This window comes from Moschus berezovskii, chromosome 15, assembly GCF_049115385.1.
Source record: "Moschus berezovskii isolate FMDL1 chromosome 15, NW_MosBer_1.0, whole genome shotgun sequence".
NCBI classification, from domain to species: Eukaryota; Metazoa; Chordata; class Mammalia; order Artiodactyla; family Moschidae; genus Moschus; species Moschus berezovskii.
In genome coordinates, this window is record NC_142474.1 from 18,241,453 (window position 1) to 18,262,065 (window position 20,613).

The following is a 20,613-nucleotide window of genomic DNA, read 5'->3' on the forward strand; positions in this document are numbered from 1 at the left end:
GAATGGATCAGGGCTTCGTTCCTTTGGAATCCGCACTGTTAACAAGCTCCCCAGGTAGTTCTGATAAGTGGGCTTTGGGGAGAAAAAGAATAGCAAACCCACACAAGGTGAACCTGCTGGTTACTAGAGAGATACAGGGCCTCAGTCCTTCCTTCCGGTGTGCTCATCTCGGAGGCCCCATGGCAATAGGCGACGTCACTGGCCACCTGCCTCCTCAGAGCCTGCAGAGGTGGCCAGGGTCTTCTGGCACCTGGGAGGGAGGACATGCGCATCTCAGGACAGTGTCTGACTGCGCGGGGCCCTGTGCATCTGCAAGAGAGACTCACACAAGGGGATTTAGTCTCAACTCCAAGACTTTAATGTACATTATGCTCTTGGAAAAACAATTCCAAAGAAACAAGTGGAACTGAACGTCTTAACCAGCGGGGATGATTCTCACACAGAAACCTGGTGTGAGCCGCAGCCTTGGGAGGCAGTGGGACAGGGCCCCTCATCAAGGTACAACAGTGTGAGGTCAGGGTGCCAGGGCCTGTGTGCTTGATGGGCGAGCCCCACAGGACACCCAGGAAACAGGAACCATCATCCACTCCTGTGGCCTCCACAGCAGGACAGGGGGACCCAGGCTGACAAGCTCGTCTCTGGAGCTCTGGATAAAGATGCAGAACTTCCACGAGGTCAAAGAAGCCTGTCCAGAGCAAGAACTGTTCTCTTTGTTGCTGAATCTCCAGGTCATCAGAAACAGCTGTGGTGACTCTGGTGCAGAATAGGGCCATATGGGAGGGTTGCCAAGGGCCACTTCTAGGTCTGAGGCCTCAGAATGGAACAGGAGGGAGGACAGAGGCACTAGTGAGGCCTCTGAGGTCAGGGGCCACAACCATCTTGAAAGGTATCCACTGGGACCTCTGGACAGGAGCAAGGAACTTCAGAGACTGCAAGAGCTGACCACTCCCCAGATTTAACCCATTGTCTTATTTCGCCCTCCTCAACCTGGGGCTCCAGAGAGGTCACAGGCCCATGTTTTCTGTGATGTATTCCCATCCACAAAGGGCAGGCAGAAATTCTGCCTCATTTCCCTATTACCCTGTGTTTAACTTAAAAAGTCAACAACTGACACCTCAGACTCCTGGGTTTCTTGAAACCACTCTATGGAATAAGCAATCCTTTCTCTTGGGCTTGGGGCTCAACAGCTTCTCTTCTGGAAGGAAGCAGACTGCTGCTGAGGCAGGTCTCCCCCAAGAGCCCGTGTGGAATCCAGTTGGGTTAGCACCACGACCAGGCCAACAGGGAGCCCACAAGGTGCCTGCTGGATGGGGAACAGCCTCTCTGGCACTGAAGGGACTTGATTATTGGTGAAGGAGGGGATTCTGGCTTCATCTTTGCAGAACCGAGCAGGACTCCTGCCCCAGCAGGTCCCAGTTGCATGGGTGAATGGAGAAGCCAGGACTGCGGCCGTGGGGAAGGGGTCCTCCCCTGGCCAAGAGTTAGCCACTCCCCATGCCATCAGGGAGCTCCACCACCACCGGGGCGCAGTCCTCAGGCTCCGCCTCGAAGTCCCACCGGAACTTCTTAGTCAGGTGAGCTTGGAACCTTTCGGCTTTCTGCCTCAGGGTGGCATCCACAGCAACACTGCGGGCGGAGGAGAAGAAAACCTACAGAGAACAGAGGAGAAGTCACTCCTGAGAACATGCAGGGGCCGAGAAAGAGATGGAAATTTCCTCCGGGTGTTCGGCTCTCCGGGGCGGAAGGATCAGCTGCTGCTGGCACAGACTCAGGACACCTGCTATGCTCCCCCCCAAACCAAGAAAGAAGGTCCAAGTCCAGATGAGAAGCTGGGGCAGGACGAGAATGGAAAATTACTGTCTTGGGCAGAGATGCCCCACTGAGAATAAGGCCAGCAGGGCCATCACCCAGCCCTGCCCTCTGGTGAGATCTACTGGGCACCTGGGCAGGAACTTAGAAAAATAGGCAGTAGCGACACCAGCCGGTGCTAAGAAAGGTGTGGGGGGGCTTATGAGCCCCTAGATCCTGTAAAAATTCCCAGGCCCCAACCCGATGAGGGTGAACTGCTGCTCTAGTCTAAATGGACTCCAGGTGTGTGAACGCACTGTATACAATGTGAGGTTTGTATTCCCCTTAAAAGCTGTCTTTGATTTTTTTTTAAATTGTGGCAATATATGCATAACACAAAATATACCATTTTAACCATTAAAAAATCACCATTTAAAACACTGTACTAAATATATACACTAAATATATATAATATTTACCATTTTAAGAGTACAGCTCAGTGGCATTAAGTATATTTACATTATTATGCAACCATCTCTAGAACTTTTTCATCTTCCCCAACTGAAGCTTTATACCCATTAACTCTTCATCCCCCTCCTCTAGCCCCTGGTAACTACCATTCTACTTTCAATCGCTATGACTCTGACCACTCCAGGTACCTCATGGGGCTTCCTTGGTGGTTCAGTGGTAAAGAACCCGACTGCCAATGCAGAAGATGTGGGTTCTCTCTCTGGGTCGGGAAAATTCCCTGGAGAAGGAAATGGCAGCCCACTCCAGTGTTCTTGACTGGGAAATCCCATGGACAGAGGAGCCTGGTGGGCTACAGCCCAAGGGGTTGCAAAAGGGTAGGACATGACTTAGCGACTAAAAAACAACAAAAACACCCCAACAGGTACCTTATGTAAGTGGAATCATTCAATATCTGTCCTTTTGTGTCTGGTTTTTTCTCTTAGCATAATGTCCTCAAGGCTCACTCATACAGCATGTGCTAGAAATTTCCTTCTTTTTTAAGGCTGAATGATATTCCATTGTATGTATATACCACACTTTGCTTTCCGTTCATCTATCAATGGCCATTTGGGTTGTTTCTATGTTTTGGCTATTATAAGTAATGCTGCTATGAGCTGAATCTAAAAATACCTCTTATAGAAGCCTTGCTTTTGATTCTTTGGGGTATATACCCAGAATGGAATTTTGGATTATAAGGTAATTCTATTCAATGTTTTGAGGAACCACCATACTGTTTTCCACAGTGGCTGTGCCATTTTTACATTTCCATCAGCAATCCAACATCTCTCTCTCTCTAACATCTTTTATTTTCTGTTTTTGTTTGTTCACAATAGCAACCCAAATGGGTGTGGCAAGAATACTGGAGTGGGCTGCCGTGCCCGCCCCCAGGGGATCTTCCCGACTCAGGGATTGAACCCGCAGCTCTTACACCTCCTGCACTGGCAGGTGGATTCTTTATGACTAGCGGAAACACGGGCAAGGGCAAACAAGAGTAATTTTCTCTACATCTGAAACTCCATTTCAGACTGTCCTGGATCTCAATCCCTTCTGAGAATGACAGCAAACTCATTTCTCCTCCTCACACTACTTAACTATTTTCAAAGAAGTTTCAGAGAGTAGCCCAATAGATCCTCACAAGGCCCTGGGAAGACACACTAGGATGCCTATTATGGAAACGGAAGCTAAGGGGAAGAGTTAAATGCCTGGGTCAAAATTACCAGAAAGGAAGCAGTTTTCCCAGACTACTCACTGGCTCCCTGCAAGACCACCCCAGACAAGCGGCAGGAGGGTGAAAGCAGCAATTTGATCCATGTCACCCTCGTGCCCCAGTGGCCGTAGACCACCACGGAAGGAATCTGGGCTCCAGGGGTCTTGACCTGACAAAGGTAACAGGTGTACTCTGCAGCTGCTTCCAGAGACAACCCCCTCCCACCTGCCTCTCCACTGTCTTTCGGCTAGCAGGTGGCGTAAGGCTCACGTCTGTTCGGGTGGGAGCAGGGACAGAAGTGACAGGGGAGCGGGGACAGAAGCAGAAGGTGGGGGGGTTACAGAATTTGGCTTCATTACTTGAGAATCGACTAAACACAGGAGCAGGAAGCACAGCCACAACAAAACACAGATCAATAACTAATTAGAGGGGCTGTGCGAGCTCGCTGGCCAGCGGGCAGCGGGAAAGACCGCGGCCTGTCTGCGGGCGGCTAATGGAGCTTGCTCTGGAGCGCTGAACTCGGGGGAGGGGCCTGGTACGGGAAGCAGAGAAGCCTTGTTGCAAACGGCCTTAGTGCTGGAGGCCCTGCACCCTCATGGGTCTGTCTCCAGGGGTCCTGGGGGCCTGATGGCTCAATTAGCAAAAGCCTCCACTCCTCACACGGTAAACTGTACTACTCGCCACAGAGTCCTTCCTCTCCAGCTGCCCTGAGCAGCGACCCAAAGATGCTCCACTGTCTCTCCTGTGTTTCTGCGCACACAGGCTCTCCCCTCTGCTTACACACCCCTTCCACCCCCGCTTTCTCCTCCTGCATCTACTACTTTCTACTAGTGACCCAAGCTCAGCTCAGATGCCATCCCTGTTGGGATGTCCTCCCAGGCCATGGGTGGACCAGGTGCTCTTCTGCGCTCCCCTGGTGCCCAGGGTTACCTGGGACATAGCCTCACTCTTAGCCAGTGCTAATCCATTTACTACTGAGCTCTCCCAAGAGATGAGGAGCAACTCCAAAGCGCTGACTCCTTTACATACCTGCATCCCGCTCCCCTAGTACAAGGTCTGACATGTAAAAAGGACCCATGAGATGTTTAATGAACAAAAGACAACCAGAGGTTCTATGAAAATCCATTTCTGAGTTCCTTTGGCACCGTGCCTGCACCAAATGATTGCTCAATCATTATGTGATGGTGCCGGACAGAGTAAGGGACTCGTCCTGGGAAGGAGGTGGCTTATTTACGAGGCCCCTGAATGCCATTGGCTCACAGGCCATCTCCGTGTGACAGGACTCTTATAAAAGCCCAAGCTGAAAGGAACTACTCCAACCTCTGCTCCCCCAGTACCATGCCTGAGCTTCCCTTATGGCGTTTCTCGCTCTCTGCTTGCATTACAGTGATCTGTGCCCCTTCAGAGTAGAGGTCACTCCCTAATTATCCATGTGACCCACATGGCAGATTGCCCAGGGCCTGGCATAGAGTTAGAGCCCACAGGATGCTCCCTGAATGGATATGAATGAGATGGAGGGATAGCCCTGCATTCAGCAACGGCCAATAGCGAGGGACTGGAACAGGCTGGGCTCAGACTCATCGTTCACCCTCCCCACCCACCCCCTCAACACCACCAGCAGGGTAACATCAACTCTAGGCAGGTACAACAGAAGCCTTCAGTCTGAAAAAGAAGGCTTCAGATTTAAAAAGTGCTCTGTCCTTTTTACAAATTCTGTCAGTCTAATCTTTGCAAGAAACCTGGAGGTAGGAGGACAGGAAATTACCATTCCCATTGTACAGATGAGGATGGTGATAAATGCTGAGCAAGTGACACATGTTAAGCAAGATGCAGTCCAAGAAGGGGAGCTGAAATCTTTCTTCCCTACCAAGACATTCTTTTTGTCTTGACATGGACTTAAACCAACCTTGATATTTTCAGCAATGCCTGTGGGGAGCCAAGGGGCCTGGAGACCAGGTTCTTCTGGAACCGTGCCTTCTGTGGGCCCCCGAGACCCAGGGCACAGTCCAGGTTGACTGTTTTAACAAACCAACTTTATTGAGGCATAATTTACTTACAATTAAATTCATCCGTTTAAAATGTTCGATTCATTTTGATGAATGTATACATCCATACACTGACTTCCCCAGTGACACAGTGGTAAAAGAATCTGCCTGCAATGCAGGAGATGTTCAAAAGACCCGGGTTTGATCCCTGGGTCCTGAAGATCCCAAGGAGAAGAAAATGGCAACCCACTCCAGTGTTCCTGCCTGGAGAATCCCATGAACAGAGGAGCCAGGGAAGCTACAGGCCATGAGGTCGCAAAGAGTCAGACACGACTGAGTGACTAAACAATAAGCAAACAAAAATATACCCATGCAACCAGTATATGACATAATCAAGATAGATAGATATCTGTTTATAGCTTTTTCTTTGGGAACCTAGTTCTGTGCGTTTAAAGGCCCACATCCCATCACTATCAGGATATTGAACAGTTCCATCACTCCAAAAATATTTCCTCATGCTGCCTCTTAGGGATCAAATCCTCCCCTGTCCCTAGCCCCTGGGACCCAGTGATCTATTTTTGTCCCAAGAGTTTACAAAATTCACCATTCAGAAGAGGAGATATTTAAACAGTTTCACACTGAGACAGATGTTTAGACAATTTACTTTGATTCTCTTGTTTTTAGATTAATTGTATGCCTTCTTATGTAAATTTAGTAATGATCTGGTTACTGTGAAACAGTAAACTTTTTAAAATCACTGAGAAATGAATCACCTTAATATGGGAATATTAACCCTGGATATTTTAAAAATAATTTTGAAATAGAAAAATAACATTTTACAAACATCTGTATTTATCTAAAACTAAAAGGAAACCCATTGGGGATTTTTCTTCAAATGTAAAAAAAGGTATTAATACATCTACCATTAAGTCTATATATTGTAAAATTGTAAATTATTTTAGTCAGAAAAGTGAAAGCTTTCTTTTAAACCCAAGTTAAATAAATTGAGTTCAGTCAGGTCACCTTGAGAAATTCAAAATGCCATGGTAGATAGCTGAGTCACTTCTTATCCTATTTTTTTGGCTAGACCAAAAAGATGCAATTTTCTAATTTTTTAAACTCCCAGATGATTGTTCAACTTAGAATGAAACTAGCCAGAGGTAGAACATTTTATTTTCACTTGCAAAAGAAGAAAGTGGTGTTAAAAGCAAGACTATCACTTCATAGTGATTATCAAGAAGGCAAAAAAGCAGCAGCAATCATGCTTTCTAAGGTCAATTTAAAGAATTTAGGATGTTTTATCTGGGGCTCTAATCACATATGGGAGATTCATAATTAAAGTTCAGCCTTATCATCCACCAGCTCTGGCAATCTTGGGCAAAATTATTTGTTTCCTCATCAGTAAGGAAATCAGTAAAATGGGATTATATGCTTACCTTCTTAAATTGTTGTGAGAGCTAAACAAAATAATGTACAGGAAATGTGCAGAAGTGATAGCTGACAGCAGGAGGTGTAGGAGCAGGTAGAAGTTTATCAGGGCTGGTGTTATGATAAAAACACAGGTATATGCTGTTTTATTGCACTTCACAGGTACTGGATTTTTTTTACAAATTGAAGGTCTGTGGTAACCCTACATGAAGCAAGTCATTTTTCTAACAGCATTTGGTCACTTTGTGTCTATGTCACATTCTTGCAATTCTCAAAATATTTCAAACTTTTCACCAACAAAAAGATTACAATTCACTGAGGGCTCAAATGGCAGTTAGCATTTTTTGGCAATAAATTATTTCTTCATTAAGGTTGTTTTTGGACATAATGCTATTAAACACTTAATAGACTAAAGTATATGACAGTATATGACTTTTTTAAAAAAATACTTATTTACTTGGCTGCATTGGGACTTAGCTGTGGCACACAGGATCTTCAGTTGCAACATGTGAACCCTCAGCTGCAGCATGTGGGATCTAGTTCCCAACCAGGGATCGAACCTGACCCCCCTGTGTTGGGAGCATGGAGTCTTAGCCACTGCACCACCAGAGAAGTCCCAGTGTATGATTTTTATATACACTGGGAAACCAAAAAATTCATGTGACTCACTTTGGGTGATATTTGCTTTATTGTGGTAGCCTGGAACCAAACCCCTATCTCCAAGGTATGCCTGTGCTATAGACACTGTCAGAGCTAGTGTTCTCCCTTGAGAGTTAAAGATGGACAGTATTTAGAATACTGGTAAGAAATGAGGCTGGAAAGCCTATTTGGCCTACTGTGACTAAAAGTATTAAAAAAAAAAAAAAGGTTACATGACTATATGCCTAAATGCTATGCAATCAGCAATAAGAATTCTTATTTTGTATATAACTCACTTTATAACATACTATTAAATTCAGATTATCCTTTCATTGGCTTTAAACAAATCATGATGACTCAAGTTGCTTTAAGTAAAAGAAAAAACTGTATCTATTTTTGTAAAACAAATCATTTTTTTCATGCTAAATCCACGGGATTTGTAAAAATCCCAGTGGCATCTATTCAAAGGAGACACTAATGGCAGAGGGCATTACATGGTTGATTTTACACAAGCTAATGTGGCTGTCTAAGTGCTCACACACACAGACACCAGTCCTTCGCTGTGGGTAGTAGCCATTTAAACTCCGAAGTAAGAAAGCTGGTTCCACTTACTTGACGACCTGTGGGGAGAGCAGGTGACTGGCTGAGGAAGGCTTTTATGGGCTGATTCATTCCCTCACAAACACCCAGAGTTGCGTGCCTGTGTGTGGGGGGGGACTGGATCTCAGTGCCAAGATGGCATCAGTGTAACTCACCATGGAAAAAGCGAAGAAACCCTTGTAATATCTTTTCCACATTTTGCCTCTTGAAATCTGTGTCATCCTTCAAGCTCATGGCCAAATGCCCCCCTTTACAAAAAAGCCATTCTTGACCCTCCGCCTCCGAAATCTCAACCCGTGTGAATGAACCAACCAACCAACCCTCTCCGGTGCTCCTAATACTCTTTGATCAGACCGTAGCACGGTCATCTGTTCATATTGCCACAGGAATTATGCACTGTGTCCATCTAAAAACACCCAATAACACAAAGTAAGATAAGTGCTAAACCTCAACTAGGTGTTGAAGATAACCAGATGAACAAAAAGTTCTGGAAAAAGCCCATCGCTCAGAGGGGAAGTCAGACAGACAATACATACATTTCAGCAAACACAGCCTGTGCTGTGTAACAGTGACAAGTACAAAGTAGTCTAACAGTATGGAAAGGAGGGAGAGATCTGAGACGACACCACAGACAGCGATGCCTAGTGGGCACCTTGCAGGATGAGGAGTACACAGCAGGCAGGGAGAAGACATGAAATATGGGTATAAAGTTTTAGTTGTACCAGATGAAAAAGTTCTAGAGATCTGCTCTATTCATAGTTAACAATACTGTACTGTATCCTTGGACGGCAAGGAGATCAAACCAGTCAATCCTAAAGGAAATCAACCCTGAATATTCATTGGCAGGACTGATACTGAAGCTGAAGCTCCCATACTTTGGCCACCTGGTGTGATGAGCTGAATTACTAGAAAAGACCCTGATGCTGGGAAAGACTGAAGGCAAAGGAGAAGCGGGCAGCATAGGATGAGATGGTTGGATAGCATCACCAAATCAATGGATATGAATCTGAGCAAACTCCAGGAGACACAGCAGAGGACAGAGCGGTCCATGGGGTTGCAAAGAGTCAGACACGACTTAGCGACTAAACAAAAACAATTGCACACTTAAAAAATTATTATGAGGGTAAATCTCACATTATGTATTTTTTACAGTTAAGAAAATAAAAGGAAAGCATGAAACAACATGGCAGATCTGGCAACTTGCAGGGAGACCACTGCCGCTGTTGTTGACAGGGGGAAAATAGGGAAAGAAATGAGAAGCTGGAGAACAGGTTAGCAGCTAGATCAGAATGGACCTCATGACCTAGGTTTGTAGGCAATGAGGACTACAGAGAAACAGGATTGTAGGTGCTTTTGGTGGCAGAGTGGGAGACAGACGGATTAACAGGGATAAACATGGAAGTTGGTGAAGTCTGATGTAATCCAGATGAGACCAAAAGGCCTGGGCTAGGGAAATGGTACTGCCTTCTAAAACACTTCGTGCTATCTGGAGTCATTTGGTTAATTCATTTGTTTACTTTCCCACCAAAACATAAACTCCAAGGGACTATGTCTTGCTCATTGCTATACTTCCCACCCTAGATCAGAGCCTTGTATACAGCAGCTCCTCAGCAAATACCTGCTACATCAATGAAGTGAAGCCACTGCACAAGTCCTTCAACTTCCAGAGTTATATGTCAGATACCTGACAACAGGGACTCTTCCAACAGTATGCTGGCTTCAGAAAAGTGTTCTGTACCTCCGAGAGACAGGCTAACTCACGTATGTGCACCTCAACACTTTCCGAAGAATGTTGTACATAAAGAAAGGATGCGCAGAAACAGATGCTGATTTATTTTTTAAAAGGCACATGTCCTGGATTTTTCCAAATAATGACACTGAATTTTCTTGGTGAAAACTCCAAAGACAGAATGCCTCTAACCATCAGCTTTGCACACCCCACCTGGATATCGAGCAATCCAGCTGGGCCCTTTCTGCTTCATAAATCATTGCTGGCAACAAAGCCTCAGCAATTAGAGCTCAGCTGTTGGTTGCGCTGACAATGGCTGGGACAGCCAGTGACACAGGGTGGCTCTCCTTTTTTTGCGCGACAGCATTAACGCACATTGCAAGGGCAGTGTGTACTCCCGTGGGCCACAGCCACTGCCAGAGGCAGGTTAGCAGGCTGCGGCCTCCTACTGCTCTGAAACCCACAACCCAGTAACTGTGGGCCAGATTTCCCCTGCAGAGGGAGAATAAAGGGATTTAATTTCTCTGTTACATCAAAAACCAATAAAAGGGCAGTTTTATAACTTGTATGGAGTGGAATATGCCAGGCTCAAACCATCAGCTTGCCTGACTCATCCCTCGTCTGCACATGTCCTTCAACTTCCAGAGTTTTATCACAGCTGCTCGATCACAGGGACTCTTCTGATAGCATTCTGGTTTTGGAAAAGTGTTCTTTACCTCTGAGAAACAGGCCCCTGATGTTGTCGCCACTAACGTCGATCAAGACTCTATCCAGAGGGAGCGACACTGTATTCAGTACATAGGGGCGTAAGCACAGGCCTGAAATCAAGACTCAGGCCTGGGTACAAATCCTGACTCTGCCACTTACCAGTTGTGTGACCTTATGTGAATGATTTAACCTTTGTGAGTCTCAGTGTTCTCAATAATCCTCCCTGCCTTATGTGCTCCAGAGAGATTAAATGAGGGAACCCACATAAACAGAGAAGCATGGTGCCCATTAAATGTCAATAAGCATTCATGACTGTTCATTCCTTCCCTTACCATGCATGGAAGATGCAACTGGCCCCTTTTTAAGGGGTAGGCCTATGGGGGTCTCCCACACAGGGAGAAGAAAGCAGTCCTGGAACAGAAAGTATGGAAACTGACAGCCTGCAGCTCTGCCTCTTCTACACTTGAGAAAGTTACAAAACGTGAGTGATAGAGGCTGTCCCAAGAACATAAAGGGAGCTAATCTGTTTGCAAAGGGAGGAAATAGCGCAGGATGAAGATTGTAAGTTGTTTGAAGCTTCTTCCCTAATTACCACTCATAATGAAAATTTAATTGCTGAGTTAAAAGCAAATTTCACTTTTTTCTATCAGAGGATCTCTGCAGAAACTGGCACATTTTGTTTGAACAGGAAATCAAAGTTACTTTCGTGCTTAAATGAGATCTAAGCAGTTGCAGATGTTTCCGTGGGAATAACTAGCTTCCAAACTCTGTCCTACTGGGTTGCAGCAACTCACAGCTCTAGGCCAGGAGAAAGAAAAACTGTTTTGAGTGGAGCTGCTCGAGGGGGTGGGGCTGATTCAAATTCCAAGTGCCCCACTGCTAGGCATGTTGGGGTGAGGCAGGGAGAAGGGGATGCAGAGAGAGGGCCTCTGGCATTAAGGAGCTTACAAGTGAGCAGGAGAAAGAAAACCAGGGAATAGTCTATGATTAGGAAATTGAAATAAAGAAAGTTTGGCTCAGGAAAGCACTGCTGTTCAGTCGCCAAGTCATGTCCGACTCTTTCGTGACCCCTTGGACTACAGCCTGCCAGGCTCCTCTGTCTATGGGATTTCCCAGACAAGAATATTGGAGTGGGTTGCCATTTCCTTCTCTGGGGGATCGTCCCAAACCAGGGATCAAACCTGTGTCTCCTGCATTGGCAGGCAGATTCTTTACCACTGAGTCCCTGGGGAAGCCCCAAGGAAAGAACAGCAAGAGACAAAAATGTAAGCCTCTATGGGTGCTTTCACACACCGTGGCCTTCATTCTGACCTGCTTGGGTGTCAGCCAGAAGCCTGCTCACCTGTAAGGTGCTGGTGAGGAAGTTGTCCTGGGAGACGATGTCCACAAAGAAGTCGGCAGGGATCTCGCCGAGCTGGTGGTACAGGATGGAGATGAGGTTGACATAGAGGGTGTGGTGCTTCACCATGGCCTCTTCTGACCGGCACAGAAGGTTCAGGAGCCGCTTCCAGTGCTCGAAGGCCTCGTACACATTCCCTAGCAGGAAGCACACGAAGGCAAACTGGAGCTCACCTGAAAGGTGCAGAGAGAAGAGATGAACCTGAGGCAGAGGGGTGCTGGCTGATTCGACTAAGCCATCAAAGCCACTGGACCTCAGCCAGAAGTGGCTGTCTAGCCTTGTCACTCCTCCAGAGCCTGGCATGGGGCTTTGCACCTAGCAGCTGCTCAATAAACGTTTGCTGAACTGCTATAAACTCAAGCCATGAGAAACCCAACTGGTTTTGGATTTCTGCAAGATTAGATTGCAAGAGAGAGGCACATTGAGTATCTACCTAGGATTTAACAAGTTAACAAAATGGGTCTGTGGACATTACGCCAAGTGGATCCTCAAACTGGCTGCCTATCTGAATTACTACGAGAACTTGGGAAAAATAAAGCTGCCTGAGCCTCACTGCGAGAGATCCTGGTTGAGGACAGATGATGGAGCCCTGGCATCTGTAGCTCTAACAAGCTTCCCGGGTGAGTCTGATGCAGATGGTCTGTTTCAGGGGCAGGGAAAGGCTGTGTAACACCACGGAACCCTCAGCCCAACTCCATAAGGTGGTCAGGGAAGGTGGCATTTGCCTCAGTGTATAGATGAGGTCAAGAGACTTGCCCAAGGTCACACATCTAATGCTTAGCAACTGAACAACAGAAAGATAAAACAGATTTCTATTGGGTGGGAATAGTTCGAGGGCCTTCTAGAACAGGAAAATTCATGAGTACTTGTTCCAGGGTGAGCCTGCCAGCCAAATTATTTTTGTTTGTTTCATCATAGGGCTCTATGATTTGCTTGCTATGAGCAGCTTGTGGCTAAGAGCATGGGCTCTGGAGCCAAACTGTCTGGGTTCAAATCTCAGCTCTACCACTTCCCAGATGTGTGACCTTGGGCAAGCTGTTTAATCTGTTTATGCTTCAGTTTCCTTATTTGAGGGATACAGTAGAGATTAAGTGAATTGATACAGTACTGTGTTGGCCCCAAAATTCGTTCCAGGGTTTCCATAACATCGTATGGAAAAGCCCGAATGAACTTTTGGGCCAGCCCAATACATATAAAGCATTTAGCATAACGCTTGGCACAAAACAGCACTCCAGAAACCTCAGTTATTATTCCCACATTCCCAGCAGATCCCTGTCGCAAAGAGACCCGACAGTCCAAAAGCCATTGTCCTTGAGTGAGCAGTTGGGTCTCTGGGTGCCAAGATATACTGTTGCTGATCAGACACGTTTTCTCTGGCTTCAAACTTAAGGGGGACTTCTGTGGTATATCTACACGTGGGCCATAAAAAGAACAGATGTGGGACATCCCTGGTGGTCCAGTGGTTAAGACTCTGCCTTCCACAGCAGGAGGGGCAGGTTTGATCCCTGGTTAGGGAACTGTAAGGTCCCACATGCTGTGGGGTGTGGCCAAAATTAAAAAAAAAATGTACTCAACACTAAACACCTCTTTAAACACATGGTGTCCAATTTCTGTCACTTTTGGAGACCTGGAAAAACTAGTTCTCTGTTCCCAGGCTTGTGGAACTACATTTGATTTGAGCAGATAGCTACAGGGTCTAGACATTTTGGACATTTGATCAATATTTTCAAAATATAGTCAGGTTTCCTCTGTATGACAGAGGTTAATGATTTGCTTCTTCAGTTGGCTTCACCTGGTTAGTTTGTGGAAATACGAGCTTCTTCTCTGAATTTAGGGCATTCATTTAAATGTATACATTTCTGGCTTAGTCTAAAATTAAATTGAGATGAGAAATAATTCAAAGAGCTGTCATAAAGATACAGTGATCCTTGCAACAGACCTTTTCACAAGATTACTTTGAAGAAATGAAATGTTTAAGAGGTAGAAAACAGGATTTCCAGTGTTACTTTTTAAATGAAAATAGATATACCCCCTTAAAATGTCCCTTTTTATCAGCTGAGCCTATTATAGAAAAGGCCCTATATTCAAAATTCTCACTGATCTTCCAATAGAAAAATATGCAAATATTAGACAACTTGTAAAAGAAAAAATATTAACAGCTATTAAAGATGTGACAAATGTTTGCTGTCACTAGTAATCAAAGAAATATAAACTGAAACAGGAAGTCATTCTTCAACTATCCAGTCAGAAGAGGACTTTGCTAAATCACCATGTCAAATGCCATGTCAAAAGGTGATGGGCCACAACCTCATCAGCTAGCAAAGATGCCTGACCTTCTCCTGGCAGCATGCACACTCTGATCCAACAATTTCAACCCCAAATTATGCAGAAGGGCATACCAGGAGACTCTTACACTTACAATACAAAAACCACGAACACCTTAAAAGATTCATTAACAGGGGCTGGTCTAATAACTATGGAATTCACTAGCCACTAATGAGAAGTGACCATTTCAGTGACATGGAATAATATTTATATTAAAGAAGATTACAGGATGATATACTGTAATCCTGTTTTTGTAAAAATAACATATATACATAAATGTATAACTGAATAGAAAGACTAAAAGGAAACAAATATATTAAATACATACAAACATGTACCTTAAAAATGTGTATGTATCTTAAAAACAATGTGTATGATTTAACTCCTTTTAAATTGTCAAGGTTTGTTTTAAGACCCAGAATATGGTCATACTTGTTTATGTTCTCTAAGGATTTGAAATGAATGTATATACTGAGGTTGCTGGGTGAAATGTTCTATAAATATCAATTAGATTCTATTCATTGATGCTGTTGTTGAATTCCTATAAATATTTGCTGATTTTCAATCTGCAAATTGTCTGATCAATTTTTGAGTTTAGTGTTGAAAACTTAAACCATTGTGGGTCCATCTATTTGACCTTTCAATTCTATCAAGTTTTCTTTCACATATTTGCAATTCTGTTGTCAGTTGCACACAAATTTAGAATAGCTATGTATTCTTTGTGGACTGGTGCTTTATCATTATATAATATCCTTCTGTGTTTCTAGTTAAAAAAGAAAGAAAGAAAAGTACAACAAAGTGAACAAAGATGACTATTTCCAGGCGGTGGGATCTGGACTTCCATTTTTGTCTTTCTTTAAGGATAAATATATGTTATTTTTTGTAATAAGGGGGGAGAACAACAATAAAGACTATAACAGTTAAAAGAAAATCACTGTTCTGGTTGAAGCCTCGAGAGAGTCAAGAGTAAACTGACGGGGCAGGTGGATGGCTCCCAGGAACACGGATGGGCCCGGGAACCAGGAGCCCTGGGCTCTGGTCTCACTTCGACTATATCACTTAGCAGTCAAATCCCTTCCCTCTATGGACCTCAATTTGTAAAATGTAGTGGTGGGCAGGCGAGGCCACACCATGGGTTTTCCGACACGGGACTGTCTGCATCAGGGTCACCTACAGCGCTTGTCTGTCAGGCAGAAAGACAGGTAAAATGCTGGGAACCTACTCCAGATCTCTTGAATCAGTCTCCAGGGGTAAGGCCTGGGAATCTGTACCTTAAAAAAAAAATATATATATATATATATAGCTTATTTATTTGGCTGCATCAGGTCTCAGTTGTGTCATGCAGGATTTTTTGCTGTGGTGCACAGTGTCAGTTGTTGCAACATGTGGGCTTAGCTGCTCTGTGGCCTGTCGGATCTTAGTACCCCGAGCGGGGATCGAACCCAAGTCCCCTGCAAGGCAAGGTGGATTCTGAACCACTGGACCACTCGGGAAATCCCTGGGAATCTGTTCCTTTAACAAGCATTCTGGGTAAGACCCCCTCCTAGCCAGGTTTAGGAACCACTAGACTAAATAATCAAAGAGGGACTCCCTATCCTCAAGCCGCTCGGCTACACACCCCTCCCCTGCCCACTCTCAAAGCTGTGTTCCTCCTCACCGAGCACGTCCTGGGGGCTGCAGGGGAACTGCTTGCTGAGCACAGTCTCCAGGGCATAACTCAGGTCCATGCTGTGCCTGGTTATCTCGGCTGGCGTGGCACCTGCCGGGAACATCTGTGTGGGCAGCTTGGAGAAGCGGATCTCTGTGCCGGCCCTGGGCTTCATCTCGGGCAGCCGGGCCAGGCCCTCCTGGTAGCTTTTGCACTCGGTGCCGCAGCGCGGGAGATTCTGCCCCACCCGGTCCTTGGTGTGCTTCATGGGGAGCACGGGCAGCACCTCTGAGAAGGCACAGATCTGCCGACTCTCGGGCTGCAGCTTCTCCACGGTGGCCTCGCTGATGAAGCTGGTGAGGGAGATCCACTTCTTGAGCGTGGCGTAGGGGTAAGGTCCCAGGAACTGGTCCAGCTCCTGGAGGTTGGTCCTCATGGCCTCCACCTCAGCCTCTGGGGCTGGGGACAGGTCGACCTCTTCCCGGGCTGCATCCCAGCGTAGGACCTTCAGCCCCCGCTGCTGCAGGTTAAGGAAGAAGCCCATGCGAGGGCCCACCTCCCTGGGATTGGCCTTGTCCACAGAGCTGTAGTGGAGGAAGTGGATGCCTGGCGGGATCATCTTCACACCCCGGAACTTGGGCCCCACTTCCCAGGAGTTGTAGTCAATGCCAAACTCTGTCCCCTTGGGCATATTCAGGATGACCACGGTGGCCCCTTCAAAGAAGAGGCGCCTGGCAAGCTCAGGATCCATCTGCATGGCAGCCATGGGGCTAGAGGTGAGTGATCAAAAAGAAAACTTTTCTATTCCGCTGAAAAAGAAAGAAGTCAGAGTTAATCAGAACCCTGGGAAGGATTCTTCATTTGCTGAGCATTCTCTATGTGCCAGACACTGAATTAGACCCCTGAAATAACTGAGTTCAGTCACTCAGTTGTGTCCGACTCTGTGACCCCATGGACTGCATCACGCTAGGCTTCCCTGTCTACCACCAACTCTAGAACTTGCTCAAACTCATGTCTATCGAGTCGGTGATGCCATCCAACGGTCTCATCCTCTGTCGTCCCCTTCTCCTCCTGACTTCAATCTTTCCCAGCATCAGGGTCTTTTCCAATGACATAATTTTCTACCTTAATTTTCACCACAGGTAAAGAAAACGATACTCAAAGAGAAGAGGGTTTTTGTTTCTGAGTTTAATAAGCAAGAACATGCATTTCACAGTTAAAGAAAAGAGACATGTTCAAGATCACACAAGGACCCAGTTAGAACCTGGGTACCCTACCCTCCAGGCCAGTGTTCTTTCCACTGTGCACTTCGAAGCTCCTTCAGATCTCCTTCAGATCTGTGTGCTCTTCAGATCTCCTCATAACAGAGGATGAGGCAGAGAACACCTGGCTAGGCCACTCTAAAGGAGGACTATGCCTAAACTGTCTTAAACTATAATTCTGTCTAAAACCTAGAAGATTCGAGAAGCATCCACTCAGTTTCCCATAAGTCTCAGCAAAGGCCCAGAAATGGACAGAAGGTGGAAACGGGGTGCTTAGCATCTAAAATTCACAAAAGGTTTGGGCAATGGAGAGCTTTTCAACTACAACCCTCTTCTCCTACATAGATACATACATATATATATATATATTTATATAATATGTATTTTATATATATATATAAAGAAATCTAAAGTCCAGGGAGTGAAACAACTTTCCAAAGGGTCCACAGTCAATTGCAGCTCTGGACTGCTCACCCAAATGGATCCAGGTGGTGTGGCTGGCCTCGGATCAGTATTTAGAAGACAAAGACCTCAGAATATTTATTTTTATCTACCTCTGAACTACCCATGAGGACACACTGATAAGACTTCTGTAAACAGACACAGCCTCTGTATTTATAAGGAAGGTTCCAACATGAACTAATTTAAACAGAACACGTCTAACTCTCTAGTCCCAAGACACCTACCCATTCAATTCAACAAATAACCCTGGAGAGCCTGTAGGATTTTTGCCAGACACTAACAGAAATAATCATGGAGAAGACAGTTACTGCCCTCCAGCCACTTCCAATCTAGTCAGACCTATCAACAAGACCACAAAACTTCACAAACAGAAGAACCAGCTGCCTGTTTAATTCCTTTTACTCATTTTATTTAAACAAACAAAACAATACCATGAGGAAAGGAAAATGAACCTTTTTCCCAATATAGAAAGGACATATTTTATTGTCTTTACCCAAAACCCACACAAATGATTATGACTCTAAATCAGCATATTTTTTCAAACTGCAAGTCACAACCTGATAATGGGTTAAAAGATCAACTTGGAGGATCTCAACCAACATTGTTTGTTTTCTTTTTAAATAAAAGGGAAAAATTTTTTTAAAATCAGAGCACATCCTAAGTAGTAAAGTGAACTATTGTTTTCTGAAGCTTTGTGTGTTTGTATGGACTCCTTGTCACCATGTAAAATGTATGTGTTACTGTAGGTCACAGTGCAAAAAGTCTGAAAGCCACTGCTCTAAATAATTTATATCATCTTACTATCCCCAATCTTGATTTCAAAAGGTACTTAATATATTTGCTAAATGAACATATACTGCATTTAGAATAACTGCTCATCAATTAGCCATTTCCCGGTGGCATCTGTGTGCTCCTCTTTGATAATGCCACTTCTTTCTATTTCCAGCAGATTGTAATTCTCTTCACTATATCTTCCACAGTTGGCAAAAAGAAGATGCCCTGAGATGCAAAGAATCACATCTACCCACTTCTCTCCACCACATCCTTAATCTAAGCTACCATGTCCCTCAGCCAGATTGTCCCTCCAATCCCTTCTCCATCCAAAAGCCGGAGTGACCTTCTCAAACCGCCAGTCTAAGCATGTCACCACCCATACTTAATATCCTCGGAGAAACTTCTCACGTGGCTCTTGGGAAACCAAAATTCCCACTGCAATCTACAAGGCCTGTATAGCCTGGTCCATGGAAACTCCTCCAGCTTGTCTCATACCATGCTTCCTCCACAAGCTCTGTTGCAGCCACACTGACCTCTTTCAGACCCTCAGACAGAGGCTCCCCTGATAGAAAACTCTTCCCTCCTCTCTGTCTCAAACCATTTTTCTGATCTCTGCTCAATATTTACCTCCTCAGCAACGCTTCCTTGATCTGGGGCTAAGTCAGATCTCCTGTGATGTGCTCTCAAAAGTGCCTTTTATCTTTCCATTTCACTAATCACAGCTGCAAGTTTGCAAATATTAATAGAAGGCTGTCGCCTCCAGGAGATGCGGGTCTTTCGTACCTCTAGCACATATTAGACGCTTGCCAAACATATGTTTAATAAAAGCACGATATCCATTTTGTAGATGAGAAACAAAGGCTCGGTTCGCGGAAAAGACCTTACCGAAGTTAGAGTAAGTCAGAACCACGTCAGGCGGAGCCAAGGCCTCCGAGCCCATAAGTTCTAAAGTTAGGAAAAAAGAAGTTTCCCAGGTGCCTCCAGGAAGTTCTGTAGACGGCGTATCTGACGGTTACTCGGGGAGCAAGTTAAGAGTAACCCACCTGAAAGAGGCAGGTGGGTCCCACCACCGGCTCAAGACCGGGACGCCACAGTCCCAGCTCGGTGCCCGAGTTCAGGCCCTCCGCGATCCCCAGCCGGAAAGAGGGTGACCGGACCACACAGACAACGAAAGCAGAACAGTTAAAGGAGGACAGGAAGCTGCACTCACCGACCGGTGTCTCGCCCAGGTCCAAGGACCGCAGAAGCGCACCGGAAGTTCTCCGTCTTTGGCGCCGGACGGGAGCAACAGGGGAAAGGGGCCGGGCGGGTCCCTGGGTCGCGGAAGAAACGGCCCGTGCCAGCAGGTTCCGCCCCATCGAACGTTGCCTTTTGCTACTTTGAGTTACTGGATTTAGTTCTTGAACCCGTGGATAATAACTTTCATCAAACGATGCGTTTTATATCCCGGTCAAGAAATACATCCGCAAGCCACAGCTTTTCGGTTTCAATCAGTCATGGTCTCTGAGGTTCGGGTCAAGGTCCTAGCTGTCCAGTAGCCACAGTCAGAGGCTCAATCATAGCCCTGGTCAGCTGATCTCAATCCGAGTGAGCGTCACAGTTGGCCCTTTATCACCTGGTCTTAGCTTCCAACCATACTCAGCTGTAGGGGAGAGCTTCAGAAACCCAGGCCAGAGAGACCCAGTCTACAGCAGCGGTCACCACAATGGTCCTTCCAGCCATAAACACCTGATATCTTCTGGCAGTGCAGGCCTAGTATGAAATCTCAGTCAGGCTGTATATGCACCTTGAGGCAGGAAGCCTGTCTTGTTCTCCGCTGTTTTTCTAGAATCCAGCACAGAGACTCAGTTCAACACATGTATTATGCATTTAATTAATGACAGTGATTCTTTATTAATTAGTGACTTCTATTTTGGAGCCTAGCCCTGTGCTGGGTGGTTGTATCAGTCAGGGTTCAATCAAAGAAGCTGAGCCAGAAGGAGGTATTTAAGAGCTTTATTACAAGGAATTGGCTTATGTGATTCTGAGGGCTGCCTAAGGAAATACAAAACCCAGAGGGCAGGCCCTTGGGTATATGATTTCTAATCCTTGCACTAACCCTAGTAAGCAGACTCAGTATTCCCAATGTGCAGAAGAGAAAACTGAGGCT

General features: G+C 45.6%; 1 protein-coding gene across 3 annotated transcripts; it reads right to left on the reverse strand.

Annotated features, from left to right (window-relative positions):
* Positions 1-335: 335 nt before the first annotated feature.
* On the reverse strand, positions 336-19,732 carry AAR2 (AAR2 splicing factor). Of its 3 annotated transcripts, none has more exons than XM_055436739.2 (4): positions 19,675-19,732; positions 15,976-16,775; positions 11,937-12,166; positions 336-1,649 (listed from the first exon to the last, which is right to left on the reverse strand). In XM_055436739.2, the coding sequence occupies exons 2-4, from the start codon at positions 16,730-16,732 to the stop codon at positions 1,482-1,484; spliced, it is 1,155 nt and encodes a 384-aa protein (XP_055292714.1). In that variant the 5' UTR covers positions 16,733-16,775; positions 19,675-19,732; the 3' UTR covers positions 336-1,481. The 3 variants fall into 3 exon arrangements, with proteins under 3 accessions (XP_055292714.1, XP_055292707.1, XP_088699943.1); XM_055436732.2 differs by lacking the exon at positions 19,675-19,732 and adding an exon at positions 19,508-19,655; XM_088843817.1 differs by lacking the exon at positions 19,675-19,732 and adding an exon at positions 19,350-19,642.
* Positions 19,733-20,613: the final 881 nt, after the last annotated feature.

What these genes read in the sequence shown, in the direction of transcription:
- AAR2 (XM_055436739.2), bottom strand. Translation starts at nt 16,732, where the DNA reads ATGGCTGCCATGCAGATGGATCCTGAGCTTGCCAGGCGCCTCTTCTTT. An exon ending in CAGCCCCCAGGACGTGCTCG is followed by an intron (nt 12,167 to 15,975) that starts GTGAGGAGGAAC and finishes TGCACCTTTCAG; the next exon opens with GTGAGCTCCAGTTTGCCTTC. An exon ending in TCCTCACCAGCACCTTACAG is followed by an intron (nt 1,650 to 11,936) that starts GTGAGCAGGCTT and finishes TGTTCTCTGTAG; the next exon opens with GTTTTCTTCTCCTCCGCCCG.